The 10,828-nt window shown below is 37.0% G+C and overlaps 1 protein-coding gene across 1 annotated transcript in view; it reads right to left on the reverse strand.

Annotated features, from left to right (window-relative positions):
- LOC134649001 (superoxide dismutase [Cu-Zn]-like) overlaps positions 1-10,464 on the reverse strand; it is a 62,804-nt gene extending 52,340 nt beyond the window's left edge. The window contains exons 1-5 of the mRNA XM_063503690.1: positions 10,380-10,464; positions 5,330-5,397; positions 4,512-4,727; positions 3,659-3,909; positions 1,080-1,174 (exon numbers count right to left, since the gene is read on the reverse strand). Of these exons, the coding sequence (XP_063359760.1) occupies positions 1,081-1,174; positions 3,659-3,909; positions 4,512-4,727; positions 5,330-5,389 (621 nt within the window). The 5' untranslated portion in view covers positions 5,390-5,397; positions 10,380-10,464 and the 3' untranslated portion in view covers position 1,080. The remainder of the gene's footprint in view (positions 1-1,079; positions 1,175-3,658; positions 3,910-4,511; positions 4,728-5,329; positions 5,398-10,379) is intronic.
- Between the last annotated feature and the right edge of the window lie 364 nt (positions 10,465-10,828).

Genomic DNA, 10,828 nt, shown 5'->3' on the forward strand with positions numbered 1-10,828 from the left:
TTTATTATAATTAAATGCACTTTAGTTCAATAAGTGTGTATTAACTATATTTATTTCTGTTTAAAGGTGACTTTGAGCCTATCTTTAGATATTTCGATTTAAAATACTTTAATTCATTACTTTAGATGCCTTTAAAATTATATACCGTAAAACGGGGTGAGTAGGTTTCGCGGGGAGAGGTGGGTTATGAATGGGGAGAGAAGGTTTGAGAAGAGGGTGAGAAGGGATTTTAAGGCTACTGCTACAAAAATAATGTATTCCAATTTAAAATGGAGCTATAGTAATACGCATAATAAAAAAAACGGTCCAACAATCTTCCAAAATCACCTTTGTATGAAAACCCCTCTCACCCCAAATACGAGGCACTACGGGGTGAGGTGGGTTTTCCTCTTTATCGTCAAAGTTATGAAATGGAACTACCTACCCAAAATAAAATAAAAACTAAAATACAAACGTCCGGAACACTTATTATATACACCATTCAGTTTTCATATGTAAAAATAAAATGTTATCGAGGTTTGAATTTCAGTTTTGACCCTACTCACCCCATTTTACGGCAATAAAATATTTTGTACTAATCGTAGCACTATTAGGGTACCTTAGATATTAAAATAATGTCCAGGACACAATAATTACAATAATTACAGTAAATAACATATCAATTTACTGTATCTAGATCTAGTTCTGAATATCAATGAAGCGAAGACTCTGACTACGCTAACTTTTCACAAACTTTTAGCAGCTATAATCTCCATATTTGACGTAGGTACAGTCAGCAGCAGAAGTTGCTAAGCGGGCGAGGTGTTCAAAATTACCTCGACAAGCTTTTATTCTCTTAACCGCCCGCCGGCCCGTTTGCAACTTCTGCACTTCTGCTGCTGACTGTACCTAGGCATGAAAACAGCGTTGTCCAACTCTAAATGATTAAGGATCGGTTGCATCAAACGATGACAAACATGTCTTCGTTAAACAGTTCGCTAAATTTTATTGTATGGAAAATTTCATAGTAAACCGCCGCGGCGCGCCGGGTGACGTTGATCAGGCTGTCAAGTGCGGAAACTGGCCCTAAGTATTTACACATTAACGGAGCAAGACCAGTAAAGACGAGAGAAGGAACATTGATGGTGCGATGGTGGCTATGGAGGCTGTGTTGCTCCACCCATCGACGGGATCCCTGGAAACATAAAAAATAAGTAATATTAGAACTGTTTTTACAGGCGATTTTTATCAATTTGCAATGTATGTATGTATGGGTCAAATCTTGCAAGTTAAATTTGACCCACTTCCCGATTTACGATGAAGCTGAAAATTTGCATACATGTACCTATTACATATGTAAGTCGAGTGACAATACAATATTATGGTACCATCGAGCTGATCTGATGATGGAGAGGTGGCCATAGAAACTCTGTGATCAAACAACGCAACCTAATTGCATTTTGGGGTTTTTAAAATGAGGTTGGCCGGTCGAAGTATTTGGCAGATGGCGCCATCATAGCTTGCCCTGTCAATCCCTAGAATTGTGTCAAATTTTTGTTTTTTTAATGCCATGGATGCCAGCCCTTTAAGCCAAATCTCATAGAAAAAGGGGCAAGCTATGATGGCGCCATCTATGCAAACCTTTGACAGTTGCCAACTCCATTATAAAAAAAACCTGTGGAAAGAAAAGTACAGTTTGCGATAGAAGATTAATGATTGTGATGATTTATTTGCCAAAAACTTATTTAATAAGTACTATCCGTCATGCATGACTCATGACTATTACCACCATCGTAATTTATTGTAACCGATTATTGCTCAGAATTTAACTAAAGTTTTAATCATCATCAACGGAGTCCGTTAATTAAAACGTTTAGACTGGCGAAACAGCGAGGTAAGATTACTAAGAACAGTTGTTATTAACTTATCTTATCATTGTCTACTTTGTTGTAATTGTTACCTCGTGCAAAATAAGAGAAATGCCGAATGAACATAGTTTCTGCAAAATCAGCTCGGGTGTGTTAACATTTGACCTTTTATCTGTAGCTATTTAACATAGAATAACAAAACCGCATCGTTCATATTACTTGGAAAGTAAAATGCTCTAAAGCAGAAACGTATCACTTCCTGCACACTTCATAGAACAACAATGACCCACTTTCGGAGCATGAGAAATGAAAAGTATATTAAGTACTTTATCATGCGAGAACAAGATAGGTATACAATTGAATAAGTGTCCATGTCCAATGCAGTATGGTTGTTATGTTTGGTGGGGAAGTACCTACGATTACGTTATGTCTCACCCATACAATCACCGATTGTATGTTGTTTTTATACTTAAACTACCATGACTCAAGATCCTGCCAACGTGGTAATGGATTTACTTTTTTTCCGAGTGCAAAAACAGCCAGTACCTACCTATTCATGTCTAGATGTACATAAGCTTTACACCCGATCAGCCAATTTTATACTCTATCACAACTATACAAATTCTAAATTTGATCAAAGAACAAAATTATTGGCTACTTACAAGCTTCGAGACGGCGAATCAAATTTATACTGTACCGCTATTGTAACTAAGTGTGATTTAGGTTGTACGAAGTGCATCTATGAGAAGTTGTATGTAAAGGGTCTCGTAATGCGTGAATCGTGATTGTGTACTGTTCACCTTGGAGACTTGAATGATTGCATCAGATATGAGCATAGGTTTTTGTCGTGACTGCATGACTTTACAGTGACAATGTCAACTTATTACTCGGCTAGGTACCTCAAAAGCGGGTTAAGGAGCTACGTTCAAAGTAGTCATTGATTTTTCTATTCTTTCTGGCAGAGGTAGGTAACATAACATACATACATATGTAAGTGTCAATTTTTATAGCTAATTTTTTTTGGGACCATGTACCTATTCTCTATCAGGCTGTATGTAAGGATTGTTATTTCAAAATCTGTACCTACCTTTGTGAGAGATGCATAATTTCTCTTAGGTATTAAAACTATTAAGGAATGCCTACTTTTCATCACGTCAGACTATGTTCTTTTCATTTGGACAATTCGTTATTTCCTGTTTTTGAGCCTGAAGCTTTTATTTTTACTATCTTCAAAATATTCTACATCAACTGATACAAAAGAAACACACCATTATACATTTATCTTTATTCACTTAAATACAAAAATCGTCAACCGAACCTACTGCAAGTACATTGAGAAACAAACCAGTTCAGATCGTTCTTTATTTAATATTGCGTTCGGCCAAACCAGTCTTTCCAGATATTTGAACTATTGCAACGGCTGCCCATTGTAAACAAGCTTAATCTTTTTCACAAAGTATTTTGTTACCACCTGGTGATAAACTAATAAGTTACGTTACGTAATATCTATTTTTAAAACCAATAGGAGTTACCTAGAAATTGGTTTTAGAGAGCGGAAAAATATATCGAGATTTGAAAGCAGAATGTCCTTCAATCTTCTTCCTAACCAATAAGGAACATTACACTTTAAAAATGTTTCCTTCATATTATATCAATTTTATTGATCTCCATTCTGACATGAAAGAAAGCAATCGAAGACCAAATTAGAATACCAATTTTCACAATGGCCAGTACAAAACATTATAACACTTTTAAACATGGAACGTCATACTGGCCAGTAAGAAAATGCAAAAAAAGAGAAAAACGCCTACAGAATGCCGATGACGCCGCAAGCGACTCGACCGCCAGCGTTCCCAGTCTTCCTCGAGTCGGGATGGTCAGAGCGGCCGAAGTCATCAGCTCTCTCGTGCAAGACCACGGCGCGGCCAAGGATGCCGTGCTCGCCAACCAGAGAGATCAGGGAGTCGGTGAAGTCGATGCGGCCGATGCGGGTGTCGTCGAACTCTACGTTGCCGAGGTCGCCGACGTGGCGTTCTTCGTCGTTGGGGTGCCCGTGTTGTTTCTGGAAGGGTTGGGGGATGGTTTTGTAAACAGCTGGCTTAGAACAGGAGTGCCGCAACTGTATCTCGCCGCGAAAATAGACTACCCGGTCCCGTACATCTCTACTTAATAAAACGTACATCTAAGTTAAAAAGATGGGTAGCCTATCTCGCGGGCAAGATACTGTCGCGGCGCTCCTGTGGTAAGCCTACAGAATAGAGCTCGGCATTTGAACGGGGGATATTTTTTCAAAACTTTAAATAATCTAAAAGTTCTCCCAATTTTGATTTCCATTTACAATTGTCTACTCACCAGTTCTTGTTCCTTATTGATAGGGAACTATAAGGACTTTTTTTCGAAGATGAGGGGACTCTTAATGATGGAGAGGAACTCTACAATTCTGTAACTCATTTTCTGATGAATATAGTACGTAAGCTATGTATTCGATGTTGGTACTTGCAGTGACTTTCAGTGTTCAAAGAGTGTCCAATCAAATTTCCTTTCTTGTGAATATAAAACTTGTCTCAACCCCCTACGTTCTGGATGCTAGTTGTTGGGTCCCCTCTCAGAATGATGGCATGGAGAACCAAAGCTACGAGTAAGTAAAGATAGACAAGAACATACATGCTCCGGGTTGAAATGTCCACCGGTGCTCAAGCATCCTCCAGTCAGATCTCCCTTCTCATGGACGTGGAACCCGTACTGTCCATGAGGCAGACCAAGGATAGTTCCCTCGATACGGACTTTGCCGTCGTGAAGTTGGGTGAAGGTCACGTTGCCCTGGATGTTGGCTGGGTTGTTCGGGTCGCCCACGCGGGCAATGGCACGGAGCTCGGGGACCTGTTAGAATTACTAGAATTACTGAGACACAATAACAAGAATTAAAAAGTGAAAACTAAGGTTGATGTGAATTTTACGTTTTTGTTGGTAAAATGAAGAGTTCCCATTATAACTGCAATCAAGCTTTAAGAGTCCAGGAGAAATGCGTCGATTATTTTACAAATATAATGTTTTCATTGCACTCAGCGTAAACGAAGAAAATGTCAAGTAAGTACCTAATACATATACCTAATATCAAAATATCTCCGGTCGAAGTATTTTACAGATGGCGTCTGCATAGTTTTTACCTGTCAATCCCTATTATGTGTCAAATTATTGATTCTTTTTTTGGAATTTTATCCCTTTAAACCAAATCCCATAGGGCATAAACATAACTAGAGAATGGTTAAACCTATGCTGGCGCTATCTGTGCAAAGCTTTGACAGTTGCCAACCCCATTATCCCGTTAAGCAGTTCTGGTAATTTAGAACAAGAAAGTTATTCAACAAAGAACTTCAAACTTCGGATACCTAGTTAATTTCCTTTCGCATTTGCATCAATAAGTGGTGCATCAAAACGGCCGTGGTATCGATTGACGAACACCGTATAATTATCACACTTACGTGCCCGTGGTGTCCCGCCGCCATGGCGACGCAGGCTGCCAACAGTACGATGTGCTTCATGGCTGCTTCTAGAAGACAGTAAATAAATATTATAGAACATTCTTACACAGATTGACTAAGTCCCACAGTAAGCTCAAGAAAGCTTGTGTTGTGGGTACTCAGACAACGATATAATAATTATATATAATATACAAATACATAAATACATAGAAAATACCCAAGACTCAGGAACAAATATCTGTGCTCATCACACAAATAAATTCCCTGACTGGGATTTAAACCCAGGACCATCGGCTTCACAGGCAGAGTCACTACCCACTAGGCCAGACCGGTCGTCAAGACTTAAATGCTAGAAGGGTCACTCAATTCACTCATAGTAGACCGTGGGACTTCAGGTAAGGTACATTTTTCCTTTCTCTCCCTGTTTACACTTTGTATAAAAAGCTACAGCATTTATCCTCAATGCTGCTGGCCTGGCGGCGTGTCGAGCATACCTACACCAATTCTGCCCTCCTAAAGTAAAAGGCCGTATTTTCATATAGTGTTCTTTGAAAATACGGCCTTTTACCTTAGGAGGGCAGAATTGCACTGAATAATTTTTAACTCGGTTTAACTGACTTAGATAACGAAGTTGAACATAAGTAGATAGGTCCTCTACGGAATTGAAAATTTCACCAAACTCTTGAATTTACAACCTGATCAGTCCAAAAGAAAACAATAGTGAAATGTCTTTACAGATCAGTACGGATATGATGGTCGTTCTTGTCTACGTGACAGCGTGATAAAACGGTGTCCGTCACTTTCTTTCCCACGGTGTTAAACAGTGACAGTTATTTTATCACGTGGATAAAGATGGATAAAGCTATCCATAATAGGCTGGCAGTTCATAAAGCTTACGAAACATAATAATATCCTAATATTTTTAATCTTCTCTACAAAATTTACACAAATTGCGGCAGCATTCATCATTCAATGTTTCGAATCTTATGTTGTTTCAGCTCTAAATTACTAGATGTAGGTACTTACTAGGTACATTCAATCTTAAGACATTTAATACGAGTAGGTGAACTTAGAAATAGGTAAGTACTTCAAACAGGTTTGGTTCTGCGTAACAAGGTAGATCTCAATTGATAACTCGTGACCATATTTTGTCTCAGCTCTCAACGATGTTCGAAACGAGATATGTACTAGTAGTTCGCCCCGAACTGAGAACTCGCGGGTAACCAAAAATTATATAGCGATTGACTTTGTTGCACCTACTTAGGTACTCGTATAGTGCGACATAAAATAATAGAAAATAAATGAGGGCGCCACTTTCTACGTAACTGTCACATTTTTGACGTAAAATGCTTACACATGGCAACAATAAATTGTTGCCATGTGTATGGACATTTTTGAGTTCCATTTTATTTAATTTCTACTATTTTATGTCGCTCTATAGGCGGCAATGGATCAAAGATCGCGTGGATTTATTGCAAGGTCTGTGGAGCCCTTAACTGATTGATTTAAGCAAAGAGTAGTATGTATAATATAGTTGGCCAAGCAGATCTTGTCAGTAGAAAAAATGTAGGCGCGAAGGGATATGGTCTCATAGAGTCGGACCAATAAAAGTCTGCAGCGGATTTGATAGCCCACGCAGTGCAAGTGTTATGTATACGTCATAATTTCATAGAAGTTTGACGTTTAAAATAACACTTGCACTGCGTGGGCTATCAAATCCGCTGCAGACTTTTCTTGGTCTGACTCTAGAAAATTTGAGTTTCGCGCCTTTTTTCTACTGACAAGATTTGCTTTTTTACATCAATTTTGAAGCGCCATTTACAAGTTTAGCGTCAAGCAATATAGATGGCGCTATTTTTCCGAATAAAGGGCTTCGTATACGGCTGTCCCTCCCCTGGATTTAAGTCACCACCATAGAGATTAAAATAAACTGTATCTGTGCTAAGCCGAAATATTTCCTGTCAAATGTCAAATACATATATAGTCCGTCAACCAAATCTTGTCAGTAGCAATGTAAAGCAAACTAAAGTAGGGCAACACTCAAAGAGCAGTATTGCGCTAAGAAAAGAAGCAATGTACATCGAACCAAAAGATTTTTTTTTCCGCTGAGCGCGCCCTGCGTACGTCAATTCAAATTGTCACTCGCGGTTTATTGAAAAAATTTGAAACGGACGGACAATTTAAAAGCGATGTTAAAACAATGTTAATCAAAATGATGAACAAATTTGAAGATATCAAAAACAACTCCCTTTCGTAGTGCTTATATTCTCTTTGTTCCCTATCTATGTCTTCTAAGTTTACTAAAATAAAATCATATCAAAATGCAGATAATTAGATAGTGCATATATTTGTTATTTACAATATAATATGCCACTAGTTAATGTAAATTAGTGTACTATTCTCGATGAATATGACATACCTGTGTAATTTTTTGATTGGTATATATTGTACAATAGGATTACATATTAAAAATAAAACAACTGATATTTGGGCGTTTATTTAATTTAAAGTTAAATAAGATAAGGGTCACTTTAGCTTACACTATAATTCAGGTTATAAATTGAAAAAATATAATGAAGTTACCATTGTTACCGGGTCACTTCAACCAAGCATAATACTCTGTAGTATTCTATTGCATCTTTGCAAATAGTCACAACTGATTGCTGAAAATATTAGACATGTGGGCCTATGGACGGTTTCCAGGACACATATTATGGTCTTGTTGGATAGATTTAGGCATACGTTTTAATTTTATTTATGCCTTTTAACCCTAAAACAAAAAACTGAACATAATCTTAAAAGTTCGAAAGAGTTCTTCCAGTATGTACTTGTCATAACCTCAATTTTTAGTAATGTTTACCTTCAACGAGCATGATTGTACATTGTAGGTCCCTTAGCTTTGCTTATTCTTATTTAATGTATTGGTATTTAATGGTGACAGCAGAAATATCTCTTGAAACAGAAACGATTCAGAATGAAAACCAAATGAAAACAAATAAGGTGACGGCTGTCGTTCACGATCCACATTCCACAGATAAAACACAGATGACACGCATTTTGGAATTATTCGAACACAGTGTTGCTAACCCGCGATTTTTCAAATTTGCCGCCTTTTACTACTGACAAGATTTGGTTGACGGACTTTATTATGTTTATTCTATTTTATTTCTATCTTGCTAATTATTTCAAAATGGTAAATTTAAAAACGATATTATAAAAGTGTAAGTCGAGCACTTTCATTTGATACTAAACTCGACCATGTTTCTTGCAAAAAAATGACCAGAATAGCAAGACCTCTCACAAACAGCTTTTTTGCCTTCTAAGCTCTTCTAGCTCAATAACCTCTTGATCGAGCCTGCTCATAATTTAATGACTAAAATATAATGCCCTCGACTACACGTTTACCCAATTTCATTTAAATTAGAACAAATTTACTTAAGTTATTGAGTATCAAACTATCTTCTGACAGTTCAGCTTAAAAACATCGAAATGCCGAGACGTGCCGCTAGCCAGCCGCGTGTTCAAAGTCGAATGTAAGAACTTCGCTTCGCTTCGCTTCGCTTCGCTTCGCTTCGCTTCGCTCGCTCGTTCGATTATTTATTGGTTCTATAGGTATTTCTGTCCGATGGATGGGAACAACATTAGATATTTTATGGATCGAATTCTCTAAACATAACCGTGACTCCATTCTGCACGTTTTTCCGTCCTCGTAAAACTTAGTTATCTTTGTGCTAGATATTTATAAAAAAGAAAGAAAGAAGAAATGTTGAGACTTGAGCGGGAGTGTCAATGTTGTAATTTCTAATTTACACTCTTACTTCACGTCGATTTTAACTATGCGAAAATATATAATATATTCAATAAAAACAACAACGGGTTGCACTCAGGGAGTGCCGGCAGAAGTGAACACTCAATCACTTTGTAAAATGTCTGCAGCAGTATGTATAATTGAGATAACGCCATCTAGCGTTATTTCGTCGCATTACTTGAAACCCCTAAGCACATCACTGTTAGTACTCTAGTTATATTAATACCAGTTAGATCGAAACTCACTAGATGGCATTTAAATCAATAAAGAAAAACTCAATGATATTGAAGTAACAGTTTTCGATCAGGTCACGTGTCCGTCTTACGGTCACGTGACACCTGTTGCGAGTTAAACATTTTTTTCCCCATTACAAAAAGTGCACAGCACCGCTAAAGGAGTTTTCACTTCAAAAATTGTATGTACAGTTCCCGATCCACAGAGTAGACTAATAAACTCGAAACTTGGCCTCAAAATAATGCCTGTATATCTAAAATTAACTGGATAAGTACTGAGGCTGATGAATGACGACTCAAAAAACATATGAATATCGTAAAAGACAAAGATGTGAGAAACGGAAGCCACCACAAACACAAAACACAATATAAGTAACTAATTTGTGATATAAACAAAATCGGTTTTTGATGACCATCCATTGTTAGGACGTGGGAAAATACAAGACTTAGAAGAAATCTTTAAGCTGATGAGATTTGAAGTCGTATCCCACGGGAAACTACTTTTAATAGAAAATTATACAAAATAAAGAAAAGACTTAACCTGTTGAAGAAATATTACTTATGAGAGTTATGAGCATGATTAATCCGTAAGTATATAAAAATAGAACGTGGTAAATGTAAATAAGGATAAATATTTTCAAATATATGTGCAGTAAATAACAAAAGCAAAACAAAAAAATACCTACGTCATATACATGAGCAACAAAATTAACAACAAAGCAACCTGTTTTCATTGTCCTTGGGTGTAGTTTGATGCACTTTTGTATGCATTACACCCCTTCACAAGTTGTCAATATGTAAATTACACGATTTGAACAGAATCTTCTAGATTTTTGAACATTATTCTATTGTAGGTATTATTAAAAATAAACTAATCGTACTTTTATCCTAATTAATTCAATATCAGCCGGTAAGCAATCTAAATAAACGAATAATAGATTATGAATTGTTCTTAAATAAAAAAACATCAAAACAAAATATTAAGATTTAAAAAATAAATACGACTCACCTCTCTGAGATCTCAACAAGACTGAGTGGTTGAATCCACACAAACACTCCTCCCTACGCGTTAACTACTACCATTATACCAAGACCCCTCTTGCCTTATTTAATTATACCAGTCTGTAGCCTACTAAAGCCCAGTTCTATCCATAGTACAATAACTTCAATGTCACTTAACCCTTTTTAAATTGGAACAGAGTTGCATTTCTTTTGTTTAATTCGATTTCAGACCAAATCAATTTGGACCATATTTGCGACACAATTGATTTCAAATTCAACTGCCAATTTCTTGTATGATAGGTGCTAAGGATAGGACAATCGAGAGACAAGGGGGTCTTATTTGCTGGTCGGTGGACCGGTCTGGGAGATTAATGGACCATAGTCTTGCGCTGCAGTTTTCCTCGATACAAGGTTGATTTAAAAGGTTTTTGCATTTATTTAGTAATAGGCGAGTTA

This window comes from Cydia amplana, chromosome 6 (genome assembly GCF_948474715.1).
Source record: "Cydia amplana chromosome 6, ilCydAmpl1.1, whole genome shotgun sequence".
Taxonomy (NCBI): Eukaryota; Metazoa; Arthropoda; class Insecta; order Lepidoptera; family Tortricidae; genus Cydia; species Cydia amplana.